The sequence below is a fragment of the Lepisma saccharinum genome, chromosome 27, assembly GCF_977018435.1.
Source record: "Lepisma saccharinum chromosome 27, izLepSacc3.1, whole genome shotgun sequence".
NCBI classification, from domain to species: domain Eukaryota; kingdom Metazoa; phylum Arthropoda; class Insecta; order Zygentoma; family Lepismatidae; genus Lepisma; species Lepisma saccharinum.
Window position 1 is genome coordinate 37,133,116 of NC_139255.1, and position 22,920 is coordinate 37,156,035.

At 39.3% G+C, this 22,920-nt stretch overlaps 1 protein-coding gene across 7 annotated transcripts in view; it reads left to right on the forward strand.

The window, feature by feature from the left end:
- usp (retinoid X receptor ultraspiracle) overlaps positions 1 to 22,538 on the forward strand; it is a 146,133-nt gene extending 123,595 nt beyond the window's left edge. For 5 of the 7 annotated variants that reach the window (XM_083113385.1, XM_083113387.1, XM_083113382.1 and 2 more), the window contains 4 exons: positions 1,667 to 1,822; positions 9,559 to 9,679; positions 19,929 to 20,153; positions 21,105 to 22,538. In XM_083113385.1, coding sequence (XP_082969511.1) covers positions 1,667 to 1,822; positions 9,559 to 9,679; positions 19,929 to 20,153; positions 21,105 to 21,376 — 774 coding nt within the window. In that variant the 3' untranslated portion in view covers positions 21,377 to 22,538. The remainder of the gene's footprint in view (positions 1 to 1,666; positions 1,823 to 9,558; positions 9,680 to 19,928; positions 20,154 to 21,104) is intronic. The other 2 variants (XM_083113383.1, XM_083113386.1) reach the window with 1 other exon arrangement.
- The last annotated feature ends 382 nt before the right edge of the window (positions 22,539 to 22,920 follow it).

Here is a 22,920-nt window from a genome sequence, read left to right on the forward strand (position 1 = left end):
AAGAACTACCATTACAACAATTAGTCATTAACAATCACTGTTTACAACAACATTCAACAAAAGCGGCACCATAAAGGAGACTGGAGTAAACATAAGAAACAACAATCCCCAAAATCTCATTTCAGACAAAAGGCGATACACCTCAAAGCGAAACATTCGAGTTAAAATACCACACAAAACGAAAATTTGCATTTCAAGTGGTGGTCAGTGACACTAACCACCGAGCCGAAAAGGACAATCTTGAGGTGGTTACCATTGGTAACCACTGCGCCGCAAAGAGTTAAGCTGTAGGTCTGGTCCCGACCAGCCTATCTGTGCATGAAATGGGCTCAAATTTTGATTTTGCATTCTTTGGTGTCGGTAATAGCCTCCTATTTATCACAGCATTCAAGGTATACTTATGATGCTACATTTTCAGAAATCATTAGGAGATGTCCATTATCTACAGTTTTCCATACATCACCCCGTGACTATACTTTAAAACTTTGGGTGTGTGGTTGTTTGTGTATGTGCATATCTGTGTGAGAGAGGAAGATAATACCTGTGTGTGTGTAGTTCAGAATTGATAACATTTTATTTTTATCTTGTGTAGCTTAAGAGCCTCCCTGATGGCATGGAGGTAATGTCGTCGCCTTGAAATCAATGGATTCCATGTTCAATACCCAATGGAGGCACGTTGCACAGTGGTTCGGATCCCACTTTAAACTGTAGGTTCAGTCCCGATTAGCCTATTTGTGCATAAAGTGGACCTAAAAGACCACATTCAATTCAGTTGTGTGGCTTAAGTACGGCAGCCATTTTCCCATCATGATATAGTATTTTTTTCAATTTTGCAGACCTTTCACAGTTATCAATCTCTCTGGAGCTGTAATAATGGCTAAGGGTGTAGGACAAGAAATATTGTAGTTTGCCTATTGGAGATATTTGAACCCAAACTGGCCAAAAATTAGTCTGAAATTTGACAAGTTCATCAAAACAGATGAGGACTTTTCTCAGATTTCCTATTTGGTACATTAATAATGCTAATGTAAATGATCATTGTGAAATATTTTCAGGCCTAAGATTTTACCATTGCCCTCAAAAAGTACTTTATTTTATTCAGTACAGTGCCAATTTTAGCAGAAATTTAAATAAATTATTGTCTCTGCATGAAGTGTGCTTCAGATATGTTGATTAGAATGCTTCATTTCCTGTAGCCCGAGGCCTTATTGTTTTACATGTACATGTCTGCAAATTCAAAAATAGCTGTCTGCCTTGATAGAAACATATGTGCCAGATTTAAAGTAGGATTGAGCATTTAGATCTGAATCCAGTAGGTTTGAATTTTATGTCCAAATTCCTAATCCTTGATTCAAAATCCTAATCTTCATTATCACAATTCATTAGGCATGATCACACGTTGGCAACTCTACTTCAAACCAATTCTGCTGAGTCACCAAAATCGAAAAGCGAATCAAGTTTTTTTTTTGCAAAAGAGGCATTGACTTATTTTATATTTGTATAAACGAAGAATTCAACCATGTTTGTGCTATGAATTAGAAAAATACTACAAGTTTTGAACTGGGTACACACACACAGGTTTGCAAGTGTAACAAAAGGAGAGTGAAAGAAACATGAATAAGAGTGATGCTTTGTTTTTGTAATGGCTGAAATCCAATTGGATTAGTATTTATTTTTGCAGGAGGAGCGGCAACGCACCAAGGAGAAAGGTGAAAATGAAGTGGAGTCTACAAGCAGCTTACATGGTGATATGCCGGTGGAACGGATATTAGAAGCCGAGAAAAGAGTAGAGTGTAAAATGGAACCCAATGTAGAAATTGAAGTAAGTATTATTATATAAATATTGCCTTGAGAGAGAGCTACTTGTACTTCATATAGTCAGATTTATTTAAATAACAGAATTTATCATTGAATCATTGTTATATATGGGATTTACTTGTGAGAAGCATTGTAACATCACCCGAAATAAAAATGTTCATGCTTTTATTTTTCAGATGTTCATTTTTATGTTAATTATACTATTAATAGCACTGTTACTTTCGTCACACTGTTTTTTCCCTAGAATTAATCAACTTGATATTTTTGCATATCTCACTACAGATACTTTGTATGCAATACTGTTGACCATTGAGGATGAAATCATTTCTTTTGTATATCTAGTTCTGCTGGTATTGTAATTTTTCAAATAAATTTGTGTCCAATAACGTAAGATTCTATTCTAGGAAGAGGTAGAAATTAATTCAAGTCAAGATACAATCTTAAACTGGAACTGTTATTATTAATATTATTTATCCTGCTATATAATGTTGAACTACCTTATTGGCCGTACAGGGATACACTCTCTTTTTTTCTGACCAATATTTATTATTACCAGAGCTAGAAATTTTAGGTGCAAAAATTTGCCAATAAAGGTGCCAAAAAGGTGCTAAAATATGTGCTAATTTTCAGATGTAAAATTTATTGTGAGCAGTGCATACATATATGATTCAACTTGTCTGGATAAACACAAAGAGTATTCTCTGGTTTTGAATCGTTTAATATAACTAAGCAAAGAAAATTATCTGATACATTAGAGAGCGACATAAAGGAAAACATGCTTCTTCTTACTTGCTTACAATTAGTCATCTAGAAAACTTTTAAAATAGATTATATTCAGAATTTCTATGTTCTTCTGAGTGAGGCTACACCTGCGGTCACTAAGCAAATACTTGTAAGTTGAAAAAGAATGTTCAACGTCAACAGACAAGTGGTGCGTATTTTGTTTTCAACCGGTAATCCAGATCCTTGTTGGTTGTGACTTCTTGAACATGAGGGTTTTTGGCTAAACTTTGTTCTAACTTCTCTTTCCCAACCCCTTGCAGCTCTTGTTGCACCATCAAAACAAGGACACTGCTCCTCCAGTTTTGTGATTGCAGTAGTAAGGAAAGAGAAGCCATGTGCAATATAGAGTTCATCTTGCAATTCCTGTTTAAGTGCAAGTTTTTTGGCCTTTTCTACAGCTGAGGAATCACTAGGCAAAGCATCTAAAAATTTCAATATTGTATGGAAATTATTGCAAATAAACATTTAACCATGTACCCCATCTAGTGAGGATGGGAGAGGGTGGTAGTGGAAGTTTCGTAATTTCTACGTACTTCTGTATTCTGGAAGGGGCCTTTTTCAGTATTTTCTTAATGCTAGAAACAAATTCGTTACATATGTATATTCATCTTTAAGAGCTTCACAAACTCTATGCAAAGCATGAACAATACAGGTCACATGTTTTAAGTTAGGATACATATTCTTCAGATTAGAAAATGCAGCTAACATGTAAGATGCTTGGTCTGTAAGAAATAACCACATAATATCATATTTTACGCCCTCCGGCCACAATGAAAAACATGAATCATTGAAACTTTGCATTACACTTGCATTATCTGTTTTGCCGAGAAAATAAGTTTTTAAAAGCATGGGTTTCACTTGATGTCCATTGAGAGGTTCTACTAAAATCTGCAAAACATACCTGTTTTGCCTATCTGTGGTTTCATCTAGTATGAAATAGACTGGATGGTCAGCTACTACTTGCCTGATCTGTGAGATTTTAGCTTCATAAAGAGGTTGAATTTAAGATTTACTTAAGGTGCTCTCATCTGGAACTGACTTCCCAGTATATTTTTGCAAATATGATTTCATGACAGGATTGTTAAGTTTCGAAAGAGGTATTCCACATGCTATAAATGTCTTTGCTGTCTCACTGAAAAATTCATTTGTATTTCTGGAACTCGAAGATGCAAGCGCCTCACCAATGAATTGCTGTCGCTTCCCACCTTTACCATTTCGTAGTTCTTTATTCCAGATGTGCTTCCAACTTTGTAGATGCTGCACAACCCGAGTGCGTTGGTGTTTGTCATCTACAGCAATAGAAATATCACACACATCACACCTCAGAACAGCTCCATCACTCTGAATGCCGTCACCACTAAACTGTTTAACAATGTCCTGCAGTTTCCCAACATTTACTTTATGTTTTGGCATGGTGAACAATCAAATCCGATGCATCGATCAGTCGATCACAGACTGCAGTTACCTTGCTCACTGAGACGGGAGAAGGAAACGAAAACAAAACAGCTTTCCTACAACAATTCGTAAACAATACAGCATAGGACAAAAAGAGCACAACTTCTAGCAATTGTAACGCATCATTGTTGGTACTGTTTAAAGTCCGCGTGATTACTACATTAACGTCCAAGAACTGAAGAAAGCCGATTCATTGTTGTGCGGTAAACAAGAATCGTGTGCCAAGAAGACGTGCCTTGAATGTGGGTGGGGTTAAATAGCGTGTGAGTTGTATGAAAAAAATGATAAAGATGCAAAAAGGGCGAAAAGGTGCAAAAGTTTCTGAGATTGTGAAAAAGGTGGAAAAGGTTCTGAGATTGTGAAAAAGGTGCAAAAAGGTGCAACCAAAACACCATGAGAAGAGTTCAATACGTGCTTATTTTAGGGATGGGTCACTTTTTTACCCATTATAACACAAAAAAATGTAAGGTGCAGCACCTAAAATTCCTAGCTCTGATTATGACACAGAGACCATACGGACCCCAAATGTGGACAAGAAGTAGATCCCTGTCACTTACCTAAACACCTTCTCTTTCCTGTCCTGGCATCTCCCAACACTTCCCCAAATTTAACTCCCAATCAGCCACGACTTCCTCCCGGCCAATGTCTCCCACTTTTCATGACTCAGCAATGAACCCGATTGGCAGTCGCACTTGCATTCCTATTTCAAGATCTCCTTCTCTGTCCACAATACATAGCACCAAAACTAGGATTACATTTGTAGGCAAAATAACCATCCTTTTATTTTTTGTTCGTTCGCATTGATTCTTTGCAATGGATATTTAAATGTAAATTTGAATATGCATTTATACCAATTACAAACTTGACAAAGATTCCAAGAGGATAGTTTTTATATTGTGACATTTCAGGCAACATGAATTTCTAAAACCAAGTTCATGATGATTTAAAAGCAAAATGATGTTTTCTCCTGTTTGTGCCACAACAGACTTTCTGACAGTAACAGTTCTGAATGCTGTTTCTTAGAACTTTTGATACTTTGTCAATTATAATTTTCCATTCAGAGTTACGATGGAAGCAAAAGGTAAACAGAGCAGCAATGTATTCACCAATGGCATTATGGATGCGGATTTATCTCTCGCACATGGTGAGGATCGTGTGTAGAATTCTCAGTGCACATGAATTTTCAGTGCCCAAGGCTGACTTGCGTGGTTTGTGTCGAGCACTGCAGTATTGTCACTGAACCCAATAAAGAGCTGTAGATGCAAGGGGAGTGGGTGGGCAAGCGAAGCTGCTATGAGTAAGTCACGTGATATGGTAAGACTTGCATCTTCCTGTAGTAGCCAAACTGTACAGTTAGTCTGCCAGGAATGTAGGAAGCATTTCTTTCTGATTATGGGTAAATATAAAAACTATTCTGTGGGCTTCGGTGTTCGCTGAACAGAGTAGAAACAGGGCTAGGAACCGACAGTTTTCAGTGAGTGAAAAGTGTGCGAAAATTGCAGAAAGCAAAAGCAAAATATCCGTACAATTAAAAATATGAAACTTCTTCACGTAATGATTGCACCCCACTTTTTTGCAAAAAAAAATAAAAATGCCATAAAATTGTGACACTCATATGATGAAATATAGTGAGTCAGTCTCACAACAGCTTGGGCATAGTTTAGTGCAAACTTTAATATGACCTACATGTTCCCAATTCTTATTCTTACCAACATGGTGGCCGGGCACATTAACCCTACAAAGCTAACGTGTGCCAAACATTAAAGCTAACCATTTGTCTGCTGGACTATTGATTTCTTCAGAATTAAAACACAGTATAAATTTTGCAAAACATATTTTATTTACTACAAAAGTTACTTACAACAGATATTAATAGCATGCAGGAATGCAAAATTACATTTTTGTAAGTCTTGTGTGCACTCAAAACAACACTTTGACTGGTGTTCACCATGAAGGAACGGCAGCAGAAGAATATGGTCATCCTCCTCTTGCATTAGAGGCAGAATGAATAAATTTTCCTACCTTCTTGTTGTTGAGCAACTGAATTAGTTGTTGGCATTTCCACATTCAGGATTTTAGCAATATTGTCGTGGGAGGTTTGACGTACCAGTATGAACTGCTTCTTTGCTTATATTGGTAGCCATCATGTAAGACACTAGCAAGGGTTTTAGGCAATATTACAAATCATAAAAGTATATAAATAACACTATACACAAGTAATGATAGTGCACTAACAGTAAAAATATGATTATATACAGTTGTGGGTTATACACACGCAAAAGCTAACAATTCATCTCCCAGACTATGATAGCGTCACTAGAAACGTCCACCAAACGATGATGAAAAAAAAAAAGATGCTGAAAGAACGCTTGTAAAAGGACACTGATACTACTGCATCAGTATCTCTCGCCCAACAGAAAGTAGACGTGGTGGGGAGGCAGTGGCGGCGATTAGGGGGAACAAGGGGGCAAGTGCCCCCCACTTTTTGCCATTTTTGCCTCCGCACTATGCAAAACCTTACATACAAGGGGAAATATACTGTCTTTGCCTCCCCCAGTTTTGGCACCATGCCCCCCCCCCACTGTGGGGAGGGGAATAGTTAAGTGAAGCAAGAAAATGGCACCACATGCATAGTCTGCCAGACACGTTTGTTTTGTAGGGTTAAGTGGTTGTCTTTCTATCTTGTCTCCAAAGTTCTTGGGTTTTGAGTCTCAGACTGGGCGTACTTTCTGAGATCACCCTTCGTCAATGCCATCTAATACTCACATTTTGTCATTGCCGTGATTTGCCAAGAGGCAGAAAATAAACAGAAATGATAAGGAAGTTCTTGCTCCACTAGACCTAAGCATATGAGCGAACATTAATTTTAGCATTATTGATCTTCAGTTGTTTTGTTAGCAGAACACATTATTCTTTGTTGATTTTGGAAAATCCATTTAATGTGAAGGAAAACCTGTTTAAAATAAAGTAAGTACACATAGGGCCAAGGACTGACATGAAAAGGAAACCATGTATTTATTTAGACATTCACTTGACAAAACTAGGGTATATGAATTATACACACTTATGCATTCACATAAAAATAAGAACAAAATTGCACAATTTTATGCTACTTATAGAATATACCAAGGGAGTATTGATTAATCTGTCTCATCTATAGTAATTTTTATTTTTCATAACATGTGTAGAGATTGCAGTAATCCACCCTTATAAAGACACCCTACTTACTTTTTATTTAATTATTTAAAAAAATCACATATAAGTAATTTTAAATGCATTTCTTCAATGCAACCTTATTTCAATACAGGTAATGTGTAGAACAATTTCAAATGCACCAGAACACCATATGTTGTAAAATAACATTATACACAGAGAGAAAATTGAAACTAAGTTATTCCACCCCATCACAATCTTCTTGTCATCAAAGACTGAGGATTTCACATCAGAAGGAGTTTTCTCCATAGTTTTCAACTTGGTATATACTAGGGCTGAGCTGATGTCGATGTATCGGTATCGGAAAGTATCGATGATTGAAATTCATGTACCGATACTTTCCTGCATATTGGTCTTTCATGGGGTCTGCAAAATTCCACACAACACTCGCAGCATCTAATTATCCTGGAAATCATGAAAAATTAACTTCCTTTTTATTTTGCACTAATTTTGCACAAAAACTACGAGGGCCATCTGGAAAGTAGTACCCAGTTTTGAATTTTAAAAAACTAACATATATTTTTTGAAAAACTTTGTAATTGTCAACAACAAACTTTAAACTACTTCTCTACATAGTCTCCATGTACATTTAAGAATTTGTCATAACGTGTGACAAGTTGTTGTAACCCAACTTCATATTCCTCTGCCGCTAGTCCATTGAGAAAATAAGTCACCACTTCTTTCAGTTCCTCATCAGTTATGAAATGTAAGGAAGCGAGGGTCGCACCTTGCACAAATTTTCCCATACTTCAGATGATCTTTGACAATTTCATGAAGAATTGTTCGTGAAACATCAGTGAACTGTTCACTGATTTCATCCAGTGTGATGCACCGATCGCTCTTGATGAATTCGTCAACTGCACTCAGGAGTTCGTCCGTAATGACAGATGGCACCCGGAACGTTCGCGGAACAGACGACTCATCAATAACATTGTCTCCATAAACCTCCTTTAATTGACGGTGAATAACACAACGTCGCACATTCCTGGCGTTGAGAAATCTGATCACAGCCCTAACTTCACAAGTGGCGGCGTTTCAATTTTTTTGAACATTGTAAACACTCACAGAAACAATAACTACAATGACAGCGCTACGAAACTTCGCACACACTGAGCGGACAGTCAACTCAAGTCGTTTGACCTGGAGTGGCGGCTATTCGCGTTACTAGCGCTCCACGTGGCACGAACAGGCACTACTTTCCGGATGCCCCTCGTATATTTTGTGATTACATAATATCTATTTTAATATAAACTAACTAACTCTCTAGCCTTCTTAAACCCGAAGGTTCATGGCTGCAGCAACACAGGCCTTCCATCTGTCCCTATCTTGAGCAAGATCTATATACTCTTTTCCATCCCTACCGATTTCCCTTAGGTCCATCTCGGCGTTGTCCCTCCATCTTCGTCTTGGCCTTCCTACAGGTCTCTTACCATCAGGTTTCCCAACAAGAATCCTGTAAACTCCTCTTTCCTCTCCCATTCGTGCCACATGGCCTGCCCACCTAAGTCTTCTTGATTTAATTATTCTAATAATATCTGGACATGAATACAAATTATGTAGTTCTAAATTATGTAACCTTCTCCACTCACCTGTCTCCTCATCCCTTTTAGGTCCAAATATTTTCCTAAGGATCCTATTTTCAAATACTCTCAATTTATGTTCCTGTTTCAATGTAAGGGACCAAGTTTCACACCCATATAATACTACAGGCAAAATTACTGTTTTGTATATTTTAACTTTTAGTTTCTTAGATATTAAACGAGAGGACAAAAGTTTAATAAGAGAGAAGTAACATGCATTTCCTGAATTAAGCCTACTTTTTATTTCCTCTTTAATAGAATTTTCATTTGTTAATATTACTCTATTTTAATATTCTGATGCAATTCTTGAATATTCTAAAGTAAATTTCTTGATAATTGGAGAAGAAAATGTACACACCAATATTGATCAATATTTTGAACAATTTTTAATTATTGCAATTTTCAACAATCCGTATCGGTGGGAATCGGTAAGAGTACCGGCATCGGTTCAAAGTGATATCGGCTCAGCCCTAGTATATACCATATGATATTTCAAATGTACATTAATGCCAAGTCCTGTAGTTTTTCTTTTTTCAAGTTGGCATACATCATCCACCATGCATGGTTCATAACAATGCAACACTTTGTTTCAATTTCTGTGCTGAACATACCTAAGTTATATATATAATTAACATGTATGGGATGTTTAATCTACATATAGAACACACAAAAGAAGAGATTATTTTTATAATGTAAACGTTATTTTCAGAGCGTCAGTAACATCTGCCAAGCCACCAATAAGCAGCTTTATCAGCTTGTGGAGTGGGCGAAACACATCCCACACTTCACAGGATTACCAATTGAAGATCAAGTAGCTCTTCTGAGAGCAGGTAAGTTCTCATTTGAATCATGATGCACACTTTACTGCCCTTCCTTATTCATTTACATACATCACGATCCCCATAATGGAGGGACAGATGAGAGACAATTTCTAGATACTTCGCCGAATAGGTCTGTGAGCAATTCAGATGTAACAAACTGAAACTTTAAAACAGTTTATATTTTGCGTGTTTTTGATGTAGCGTCGTTGATTTCCAAGATACAAATGTTTCATTAACACCAAAACCATCGGTAAGAAATGCAGTTTGGATTGGTGATGATTTAAGTATGGAAAGATTGAAGTCATTGTTGATGCACACATCTGGAGCCTCTCCTCAAAGTTTCCCATTGGCCTTGCCAACATTTTGTCTGGCACAGCTGTAATTCCTTCACAAATGGCAACTTTCAGCTCGTCGACTGAACGAGGTTTTCGACTTGAGGTAACCCCACAGAAAGAAGTCGCAGACAGACAAATCTAGGGAGCGTGGGAGCCAAGAGACATCGCCGAAATGACATGGTGGGGACAGCAACAATGATGTCATCTTTCCAACATCATCTTCCATACTTAAATCATCACTGTATACCTATACAAACTGCATTTCTTACCAATGGTTTTGGTGTATCTTGAAAATCAACGACGCTACACTTATTCCAAAAACATGCATTCTTTTTGTGCCACCCTGTATAATGAAAAAATATAACCCAGAAAATTTACAAGCAGTATTCTTTCTTCTTGCATAGCAAAATTTATTCAACTGTATTCTGCCAGCCCTGTATAAAATTAAATTTGAAGGTAACAGACTTGACACAGTTGGCAACCTATGAATTTGGATATTATGAGTCAAACTTAGTGTAATAGTACTTGATGAGGTAATTTTTTGCAAGACAAATTTTACATTTTAGAATTATATGTATATTCACAATTTAAAGATTTTTTTTTTAAAAAAAAAATTCTCTTTACTGACGTATGATTTTGATCAAGGATGATGTTTTTCTCGAATTGCTTCTATATAGAACTTAATTTAGGAATATAGAATCATTACAAAGTTTGGAACTCCATTGAATTTTTTAAAATTACAGACATGTAAGTGACACTTGTTGTTATACACAGTTTCTCATACTATTTTTGCTTTGGTTATTTTAAGGATTAATTCTGAACTGATGAAGTGGTGATGGAATAGAGATATTGACACATCTAAACTTGAGGGACCTCCCGGTGGAGGCACGTAGAGGTTCGATCCCACTTTAAACTGTAGGTCCAGACCCAATTAGCCTTACTGTACATAAAGTGGACTTAACCTTTTGAGTCCCAAGGCCATTTTCACATGTAAGCCTCTCGGTCCCGAGCCGATTTTGAGCAAAATGCAGAGTTTCAATTAAATGAGTGTAGATCGAAGACTAATTGCCCTAGAGAGATGAGTGATATACCGTTGTACGCGGAATGAACCAGAGATTCAGACTATATGAAATTTATGCAAATTTGGCGTATATATGGCGGGGGGAGGGGGCTAACTCAAAATTCCAAAATTTTGGGAAAAAAATTTGCCCCCCTCAAGAAAAAAAGTACATGACAGTATCGACATGCACATGGAAATGATCGCTGACATGTAAGGAACACAACAATATTTGCATTATTATCATATGACCAATGTAACTTGAGTTGTAGCCCCAAAAGGAATGGTCGGCGTGCCACTGATTCAAGCTTCAAAATGCAGCGGTACCTTGAAATGACTTTAGCTCAGAGACTATTTGCCCTGGAGATATGAACGATATACCGTTGTATGCAGAATGAATCACAGATTCAGACGATATATAATTTATGCACATTTGGCGTACATATGGAGGGGGAAAGGGGGGAAATCCCTTGAAAATCCTTTTTTTTTAAAAAAAAAAAAAAAATTGGTGTTTCTTCCCTCCCCCCTGCCCCCTGAAGAAAAGGATATGAAAAGTTCAAAATGCACATAGAAATTATCGCTGGCATGTAAGAAACAGAAAAATATTTGCATCATTGTCGTATGACCAATGTCACTTGAGTTGTACCCCCAAAAGGAATGGTGGGCACGCCACTGATTCAAGCTTCAAAGTGCCGCGGTACCTTGAAATGACTATAGCTGAGAAACTAAATGCCCTAGAAATATGAAAGATATACCGTTGTACGCAGAATGAATCACAGATTCAGACGATATATAATTTATGCACATTTGGCGTACATATGGAGGGGGAAAGGGGGTAAATCCCCTCAAAAATACTTTTCTTTGAAAAAAATTGTGTTTCCCGCCCCCCCCCCTCCCGAAAAAATGACAAAATGCAAAATTTATGCAAATTTGGCATATATATGGAGGGGGAAGGGAGAAAACCCCCAAAAATTATTTTAAAAAATTGTCACCACCCAAAAAATGTCCTCGCACTTGGGCACAAAACGACACCTACGCACAACATTCACGGATGAAAAGCTAGAACGCAGTGAAAAATGAATGCCGATTCTTTCAGCTGCTTGACATTCTATTTTTAGACAATGCAGGGTAACCTTGTAACGAGTGCACTCACGGTCCCCGAAATGACGTGTCAATCATACCCCGGCACGGGGCCAAACGTCGTTATGTGTACGGGAAACCGGTCGTGACTCACGGTCCAGTTATCAAGTTCAGTACTGAGACGGTCGTTTATTGTCATACTATTGCGAGGCGGAGATTAATACCTTGAAAAGTTACACTGTTTTGTTTACCTTTGATATGTAGATTCGAACAATCATAAAACACTAATGGCATAATATCTGGTACCTGAAAAACGTCAAATAACAACACTGACGAACGGTAAAAAGTGAATATATATATTGTAACAACAAAAATATTGCAATCAACAACTGTTTACAAAGCCTCCTCAAACGCTCTCTCATTCATTCTATCTCTCTTTCACACACATGAGGTATTTTTACATGTGAAGTATGGATACAAATCATGGATCTCATTAACATATCATTCCTTTTAATTTCTAAACCTTTATGTGAATTTAGGGCATTTGTCTGCCGGCTCCTGTGCTCTTTTAAATTAACTTAAGTGCCAGCCCTCGGAAAGCGGTTAACTAAGACAATTGGGTCGGCGTGGTTAAATCTTTCGTTCGAATGAACGTGTGCATCGAGTCGTAAGCACGACATTACAAGTTTCTCGGACGGGGGTATTACACACAAGCCTCTCTCGTCCAATGAGAACAACTACTCAATTACATAGTGATGCAAAAACTTAATTGGCTCCAGCTGCCGGAAATACACTAATCAATCGTCGGCGCGAGCAAAATTTACATCAAAAACCACTATGCAACAAATAATACTACTTCATTCGCACGACCTTGCAATAAAAACAACTACGCTTTCCACAATTAAAAAGGACTCATCAGTCAAGTATTAACAAATTAAATGGCGCGACGGGGCGGTCGGTTACACAAAAAATGGAGCACACTTTGACAATTTACACTAAATATTAAAGAAATGAAATGGAGCTTCTAACGCTGAATGCAGACAATTAAATTAGAACATCTGAACATGAAATTACCCTTTTTTATAACAATACCAAAAATTATCAGACGCGGGGGTTAGATTCGGGGTTTCCTGAGTAACTTTGCGAATAAGTGAGACTTCGGCGTTAACTGTACGGTGTTGATACTAACGACGCACGTTTACATGTACATGAGACCCCTGAAGTATACTGTACCAGACTCTGCTACATGGCGTGGTCCTTCATCTCTCCTGGACGCGGGACTTGCACACGGTTCCTTTATGGCGAAATTGTCCTCCGAGGTCGATCGCGACGAAGAATAATTGCGACGATATGGTGTACTTGCACCTCCTCAGAACCTCGGGCGTTCCTCTTGTCACTAGCGTCGGGTGTACGTGGTCACGCGCCGGTTCGGAATATCTCTAGTGTCGGGCATCAATTGGACGTCGATCTGCAATCATCTCTCTCTGGTGCCGGGCTTCGTTTGGGCGTCGTTCTGGTATCATCCTTCCCTCTCTTTCTCTGGTAACTAGCTTCGGTTGGAACGTCGATCTGGAAACGTCCTTCGGGCTTTGGTTGGGACGTCGATCTGAAAGCGTCCTTCGGGCTTTGGTTGGGACGTCGATCTGAAAGCGTCCTTCGGGCTTTGGGCAGTGTTGGGTTTTGGCATCGTCTGACTGGCTTCGGCGTCGTTGCAGGCGTCAGGGAAGCGACGCCCCCCTTCTCTATCTTCTTTAGCCCTCCATCCTTATGTAGTCCACGCTTGGCAAAAACAAATCACCGCGTAATCTTCACCAAAATAAGGCGCACACTGGTAACTCCCTATCCGCAAGTCGCTCACAGTACGTAAGGAAACGAAGTTCACGGACACAAAGCAATAATCACGCGAGAGTGTAGCGCGGAGCTGCTCTCTCTATGAAATCCGGGTGAAAACTGTGTCTGGGATGGTAGCACCGTATATTTATAAGAGAATCAAATTCGTCCGTTGAAACCCACGCTCAGGTAGCTTGGCTTCGCTTTTGGAGGAGATGCGAATGACCTGTGTCCATTGTCTTGAAACTCGGTCACCGAGGCGTCTTCGGTCCTTGCAGGCTTAAGCTCCAGCTGATTTCTGTGGTCATCCGTGAACATGGGTTAGCCCGCCCGCTGCGACTCAAGCCTGGTAACGACGAAAATAATCTTTCCTTATCTTCGCGTTGGTGCAAATATGTCATGTTCTAAGCGGCGGCTGTCACTCAAGAAAGACCCGTTCCCAGCTCCCGACGTCTGCCTCGGATACAAGTTTATCCACAAAATACAATACCTCACACTTTTATATTTGAACATAAAATGAATCAATAAACATAAATAATTTATATCGAACTGCATTATACATGTCACTAGATACCGTGACATCTCGCCCTCCTTCCGATCAAAAAATTCTGTAGGCGAATAAAATTTTTTACTAATCAGGGGCATGAAATTTTGACTACAAATTTTTTAACACCCTGTACAAGAAAAGTCAACCAGTTCGATAACACAAAACACATGATATAAATGATGCCTCCAATTTACATTATAAATATACATATTGTACACTCAATAATTTACACAAAAATAGGATAAATATACCTCACATCCTTATCATAATTTAAACCAAAGACTCGCTTGTGCTTTTATATCGCGCTAACCACTCTTGGCGCTTTTCGTCGGAGCAGTTCCACCTTTTGCATTTCTCTGCAAAAATACGGCCCGTCGTACATGAAAAACAGCTTCTTGATCTTTCCCTTCAATTGCATAGAGCGCGGAAAGTGCGCCAGGAAGGCTTCCCTAAACGCCGAGTACGAATGAAAGTGTCTTTCATTTTGATCCAGGCTGTTCTGTGCTCGATCTTGCATCCAGCCTTTCAGCACGAGTAATCGCTCCCCATCCGCAAGTCCTAACTCCCGGGCTGTTGCTTCAAATTCCTCGATGAAGGCAGACGGCAATATCCTGTCTGCCCCGGAGAACTTCTTGAAATGTTTCTTATATTCCGGCGGGAACAGAGCCCTTCTCGTCGGTGCTGGTTCAGACCGTATATCTTCCCTGTTTGAAGTTTGGGCTTCGAACGGTCGCGGCGATGGAAGATGTAGTCCAGGTTCCGCTTCGCTTCCCCCATTGACAAGCGTAGTCGGTCTTGCGTCACTCGCGCGCCTTGAAGACGAGGGGACCGCAGCTGGCTGTGGTGACGTCATAGCTGCCGGCTCTCGCGATGATCCCGGGACGTCAGCTACGTTCAATTGTTGCAGTTTATCCTCGATTTCCTTTATCTTGTCGGAATTCCCTTCCGCTATGCTCGCTGCTCGCCGCACTTGTCGCTCGAGGGCATCGTTGCTCCGATTGCAGGCCGTCTCCAGCTGTGCACACTGCTGGCCGATGTGTTGCAAAGCTCCTTCCTGTTCACGCACACTCTGCGCCAGTGTTGCCACCTTGGCTTCCTGTTCATTGAGGCGAACGTCAGTCCTGGCGATCCTCGATTCGATTCGAGCCTCGGATTCTCGGATCGTCTGAAGGAGCTGTTGCGTCACTTCTTCTCCTGAGGCGCGAACCGTCCCTTGGAGGCGTTCTTCCATCCCTCGTACGTCGGTCTGCATCCCTTGCACCTCAGCCTGCAATCCCTGGATGTTGGTCTGGACCCCTTGCATTTCAGCCTGCAATCCCTGGATGTTGGTCCGCATCTCGGTCTGGATCCTGGTTTCCATTCCTTGGAGCATCTGGAGGACCAGCTGAAATTGGTTGGCACCACTGCCACTTCCTACGTCATCTTCTTCCTTGCTGTGGTCGCTGTCCGCACGTGACGATGTACCCCCTTGGGCACTTGGTATCTCCCTTTCCATTTCCAACGGGCCCTTGCACTGGGGACAAACCGGTCTGGCCCCCTCGCTGTTGATTTCGAAATCAGCAAATTCCTTTCCACAAGCCTCGCAAACCATCATGACGTCACTCTTGTTCAAACAGTCTATACGACGATTTCTTAATCTCATGAAGGCCTTTCGCTAAATATCTGCTCAATCTTCTGTCGCACTTTGGAACAGTTACGCAAACTTACGCGAGCTCACACAAAATATGAATTACAAATCGATACATAAAAAGAAAAAGGAGGTCCGTCGGGAATCCCTTATCCCGCAACTCAGCCTGATGCCATAAATTATGCCAACAACCAAAAAAAGTACACAAAAAGTACATAAAAAATGCCCTATGCAGCTGCCCTTGCTGCTTTCGCCGAAAAAAATATCTGCCCTATTGTTACCAATTACGCCCAATAACGTGTCCTTACACGTGAACCTACGACAAATACATGAAAATAACCCTCGAAATACAAAGCAAAAACACAAAAATAACCAGGAACCTAACACAAGAATTTTATGCGTGACGTATACAACAATGAAATTTCTACCGCTCTCGCAACCTGGCTTTCCTGGAAAGACATGACAAAAGTTGCCGTCCCATGTTCGCGGCGCCAAATGTAACGAGTGCACTCACGGTCCCAGAAATGACGTGTCAATCATACCCCGGCACGGGGCCAAACGTCGTTATGTGTACGGGAAACCGGTCGTGACTCACGGTCCAGTTATCAAGTTCGGTACTGAGACGGTCGTTTATTGTCATACTATTGCGAGGCGGAGATTAATACCTTGAAAAGTTACACTGTTTTGTTTACCTTTGATATGTAGATTCGAACAATCATAAAACACTAATGGCATAATATCTGGTACCTGAAAAACGTCAAATAACAACACTGACGAACGGTAAAAAGTGAATATATATATTGTAACAACAAAAATATTGCAATCAACAACTGTTTACAAAGCCTCCTCAAACGCTCTCTCATTCATTCTATCTCTCTTTCACACACATGAGGTATTTTTACATGTGAAGTATGGATACAAATCATGGATCTCATTAACATATCATTCCTTTTAATTTCTAAACCTTTATGTGAATTTAGGGCATTTGTCTGCCGGCTCCTGTGCTCTTTTAAATTAACTTAAGTGCCAGCCCTCGGAAAGCGGTTAACTAAGACAATTGGGTCGGCGTGGTTAAATCTTTCGTTCGAATGAACGTGTGCATCGAGTTGTAAGCACGACATTACAAGTTTCTCGGACGGGGGTATTACACACAAGCCTCTCTCGTCCAATGAGAACAACTACTCAATTACATAGTGATGCAAAAACTTAATTGGCTCCAGCTGCCGGAAATACACTAATCAATCGTCGGCGCGAGCAAAATTTACATCAAAAACCACTATGCAACAAATAATACTACTTCATTCGCACGACCTTGCAATAAAAACAACTACGCTTTCCACAATTAAAAAGGACTCATCAGTCAAGTATTAACAAATTAAATGGCGCGACGGGGCGGTCGGTTACACAAAAAATGGAGCACACTTTGACAATTTACACTAAATATTAAAGAAATGAAATGGAGCTTCTAACGCTGAATGCAGACAATTAAATTAGAACATCTGAACATGAAATTACCCTTTTTTATAACAATACCAAAAATTATCAGACGCGGGGGTTAGATTCGGGGTTTCCTGAGTAACTTTGCGAATAAGTGAGACTTCGGCGTTAACTGTACGGTGTTGATACTAACGACGCACGTTTACATGTACATGAGACCCTCTGAAGTATACTGTACCAGACTCTGCTACATGGCGTGGTCCTTCATCTCTCCTGGACGCGGGACTTGCACACGGTTCCTTTATGGCGAAATTGTCCTCCGAGGTCGATCGCGACGAAGAATAATTGCGACGATATGGTGTACTTGCACCTCCTCAGAACCTCGGGCGTTCCTCTTGTCACTAGCGTCGGGTGTACGTGGTCACGCGCCGGTTCGGAATATCTCTAGTGTCGGGCATCAATTGGACGTCGATCTGCAATCATCTCTCTCTGGTGCCGGGCTTCGTTTGGGCGTCGTTCTGGTATCATCCTTCCCTCTCTTTCTCTGGTAACTAGCTTCGGTTGGAACGTCGATCTGGAAACGTCCTTCGGGCTTTGGTTGGGACGTCGATCTGAAAGCGTCCTTCGGGCTTTGGGCAGTGTTTGGTTTTGGCGTCGTCTGACTGGCTTCGGCGTCGTTGCAGGCGTCAGGGAAGCGACGCCCCCCTTCTCTATCTTCTTTAGCCCTCCATCCTTATGTAGTCCACGCTTGGCAAAAACAAATCACCGCGTAATCTTCACCAAAATAAGGCGCACACTGGTAACTCCCTATCCGCAAGTCGCTCACAGTACGTAAGGAAACGAAGTTCACGGACACAAAGCAATAATCACGCGAGAGTGTAGCGCGGAGCTGCTCTCTCTATGAAATCCGGGTGAAAACTGTGTCTGGGATGGTAGCACCGTATATTTATAAGAGAATCAAATTCGTCCGTTGAAACCCACGCTCAGGTAGCTTGGCTTCGCTTTTGGAGGAGATGCGAATGACCTGTGTCCATTGTCTTGAAACTCGGTCACCGAGGCGTCTTCGGTCCTTGCAGGCTTAAGCTCCAGCTGATTTCTGTGGTCATCCGTGAACATGGGTTAGCCCGCCCGCTGCGACTCAAGCCTGGTAACGACGAAAATAATCTTTCCTTATCTTCGCGTTGGTGCAAATATGTCATGTTCTAAGCGGCGGCTGTCACTCAAGAAAGACCCGTTCCCAGCTCCCGACGTCTGCCTCGGATACAAGTTTATCCACAAAATACAATACCTCACACTTTTATATTTGAACATAAAATGAATCAATAAACATAAATAATTTATATCGAACTGCATTATACATGTCACTAGATACCGTGACAACCTATGTTCAACCTTGTGGAACACTGGTGCTCCCAAACAATGGTTTCCTTCAGCGTGCTTCGAAATTCCATTCTCACAACGCAGATTCAACAACCAGTCTTCCCCCTCCCCCCATCCCCTGCTTGCACCCTCACGGAAAATTTTTGACATCGGATACTGATAAACAAGCTTCCTTCAAATGCAGTTAACAGGAGGGAGTGAAAAAGCATTGCTTTAGAACAAGAAAGCGGGTCTTCCTTTGTCCGCAAAAATTCGACCTTGAAAAGAGATGAAAAAAAAAAAGTCCTTTTCCCTCCAGTTTCATGAAGACAAAAAAAATGCAAAAAAAACATTTCTGTTAAATACATGTGTTAGGAACAATATAAAAAAATCGAAATTCTAGCCAAAAATAGAAAAGTTATAACGTAAAAACTACGACCTTGACACAGCGTCTCGATCGAGATACTTGGGACCGTGAGGCTTACTTTTGGGTATCTCGATCGATATACTTGGGACACAAAAGGTTAAATCAACCAACAACTAAGCTTGACCAGGTTTAGAACCTGTGACCTCTGCTTTGGATGCTGGTAGTTTCCCATAATATAATTGAATAATTTTCACCAAAAAAAAAATAAAAAATAAAATACAGTAAACAACTAGACCGACTTCTGATCCCCCCCCCCCCCCGAAATATTCAAAATTGTGGAATTTTTTAAAACCTGGAAACAATTTTCAGGGATCCAAATTCTAGAAACTTTTGGCCAAGTGTAGTTTTCTGTACATGTATTTTTCAAAATTTCAAAATTTAATAAGTTGTCAGAAACACAGATTTCTGTGCACTGTATGTCCCTGTTGCACACAGCATAGTATTGAATAAATGGAACTTGTGTTGCTGTGTCATTAAATTTCCAGTTTTAATATTATCAAAGAATTAATTTGAAACCCTTTGCTATGAATAATGTGTGTGTGTAATTTTTTCTTCACAGGTTGGAATGAACTCTTGATTGCTGCTTTTTCTCATCGGTCAGTTGATGTGAAGGATGGAATAGTGCTTGCCACAGGCTTAATAGTTTACCGCAATTCAGCTCACCAGGCAGGAGTAGGCACAATATTTGATAGGGTACTCACTGAGTTGGTTGCCAAAATGAGGGAAATGAAGATGGACAAGACAGAATTAGGCTGCCTCAGAGCTGTTATCCTTTTCAACCCAGGTTAGTATGATTTTGGTATTGTAATTTTTAACCTTTTCCCCAAACATTTGTTGACAGTTGAACTTAACCTTTTGTCACTGGAAGCCTTGCACACCAGTAAACCCTCTCCAGCCGAGAAATTTTCAAGCACATGCTTTTCAAAGTACAAAAAAAATTCTAGTGTGAGAACCTACAGGGTTTTTAGTGGAGGTGAAATTTATACATTGTCTCTCCCAATAATGAGTGTTAAAGGAGGAACAAAGGGAAGAAATTTATATCCAACACAATAGACATAAGTGAAGGAGCAAAACGTAATATGTAGCAGTGGTACGTTCCTGCAACTATGCAAAGTTTTGTTGAAAATAGGCAGTTTTGCCAGCTTACACAAAGAATTTCCGGAAAATTGCTTCTAACATCAGCCCTATGGATGCTAGCTAAACCAAATATGGAAGGAAGACCACTCTTTTGAGGTTATGTAATGTCCATCCCCCAATACGGAAAAAACTGAAATTATGCAACCTTTTCAAAAGTCATAATTTATGTGAAATTTTAAAAATTGGGCCTTATCCCTGCACTCATAATTGTTGCATTTTGTTGTTGAAGCAGTCTTTTGTTCTCATTATTATGTCGCATAATACTCGGAGGGAAACAAAAGACTCTTTCAAACTCCACTTGTTAATAATAGTAACCCAGTCCCGATTAGCCTTACTATGCATAAAGTGGACTTAAAACACCAAATCAATCAATAATAGTAACAATAAATATATTATTTTGTAATTCGAGTATGTCATACCTTCATATGTATGCTAATGGACCATATATTGTTAATACCATACCATCTAATATGACTGGTCAGTTTTAGGTTTCAGAAACATTACTGGTTATTGACTTAAAAATCTTTATTGTGATTTTTATATATATATATAAAATATAATATGGTTATTTAAAATTGAATTATTAATATAATTTCAGATGTAAAAGGTTTAAAATCCGGTCCACAAGTAGAACACTTGAGGGAGAAGGTGTACGCAGCTCTGGAGGAATACACAAGGGCCACTCACCCTGAAGATTCTGGTCGGTTTGCTAAATTGCTGCTTCGGCTTCCAGCTTTACGCTCCATTGGCCTCAAATGTTTGGAGCACCTGTTCTTTTTCAGACTTATCGGAGACGTTCCCATCGACACGTTTCTCATGGATATGTTGGAAAATCAATCGGAACCATGGAGGAACCATTACGATAACTGATGCAGAAGCAAGAGCAGTTATCATACCTGGCGTGTGTTTTGTCTTCTGTGGTTAAACTGTTGTGTATTTTGATGGAGTTGGAAGCAAGTCCGGAAGATGCAAAGTGCCTGCTTTGTCTTCAGCTCAATTTCTGTTACAATGGGGCATTATGGCACGACACAATGAAAAACTTTTCAGTTCTTTATTATTTGTAACCACAAGGTTACTTGTTGTGAAAGTACAGATTTTATGAATGTTTCCTGTCATTGTTGTAGAAATTCTATATATTTGGTTCATATATATAAAAATACCATAGTTTGGATTTGTTGATGGTGTGATTGACTCATGCTGTTTAGTGTTATTCCGTAGTAGAATTTTAGCTAGATTCCTTGAGATCTGGGAACATCATTCCTCAAGTTTTTGGAAATGATATACTACCTAGACGTATGAGTACAAATACTACTTTATCAATTGTTTACAAGTCATAGTTCACTAGTGAAAGACTTTGAAAGTGGCATGTTTGAAATGAAGATGAAACAGTTGTGTTCAAAATCTGATAACGGCGCTACTAACATAAGCAAAAATACATTGTTGTATTTGTATTTCTTTGCTGTTTAAAAGAGAGTGATAATATGTAAAATCACAATTTCTATGTGACATATTAATCCAATTATTTGATACTATTATGTTGTGATCGATTTTGTTGTGTCGGTTAAGAAGTACTATAGTTATATACATTTTGGCCGTAGATTTATTTTTAATTCAGATGTGTATATAGTGTATACAGTTAACTTGTATTGAGAGTAAGTGGGAACACTTGCAAAGCTATGAAAAGTGAAGTTCTTGTTCTTAATCTGAAACTGTGTGTCTCATTTCATGTGTGTATGTAAGAATGTAAATATATAATTGAGCGTGTTTGTTCAGAAAAGAGAATGAAACTTGTATAAGTTAAATATTATTGTGTATATATGCAAAATTTAGAAAACAAAATATCTTTTTTGATTAGCAATGTATTTTCCATTTGCATCAAATTAATAGTTTAGACAATTCTTGTATTTGGTCCTTCCAGCAATTTTGAGTATTTTAACTAAATGAGGTGGACCTATTTTGTCAGTTTATTTTATGGGAACGTGCATTCCAAACTGGTGCTAAAAAATAGATGTATGTATTCTTAATCACCAAATTTGTCATCTTTTATTTAATATTCATCCCTAGAATTTATCTATATATGTGTAGAAAACCATGGTGCTACTTTTAGTTCATGTGAATATTAATTCCACAGAGAACTTCATTCAATATGTAATTACCGGGGAACATATTTATATGCAGCAAAAATGTGTGAAGTATGTATGTATGACGGACAGGCCTGGGGGAAAATAAATGTCTGGTATTAAGAAGTGTCCGCTATTCAGAAAAAATTGTAGGATGTTACACAATAGGATAAGAATATATTACAGTACATATTTTACCAACATATTTTTTTTTTCCTACATTCAAGGAACAAAATACTGTACTAATACGGTGAATTTAAATTTGCTAAAGTATCCCTACATACATTACAAATT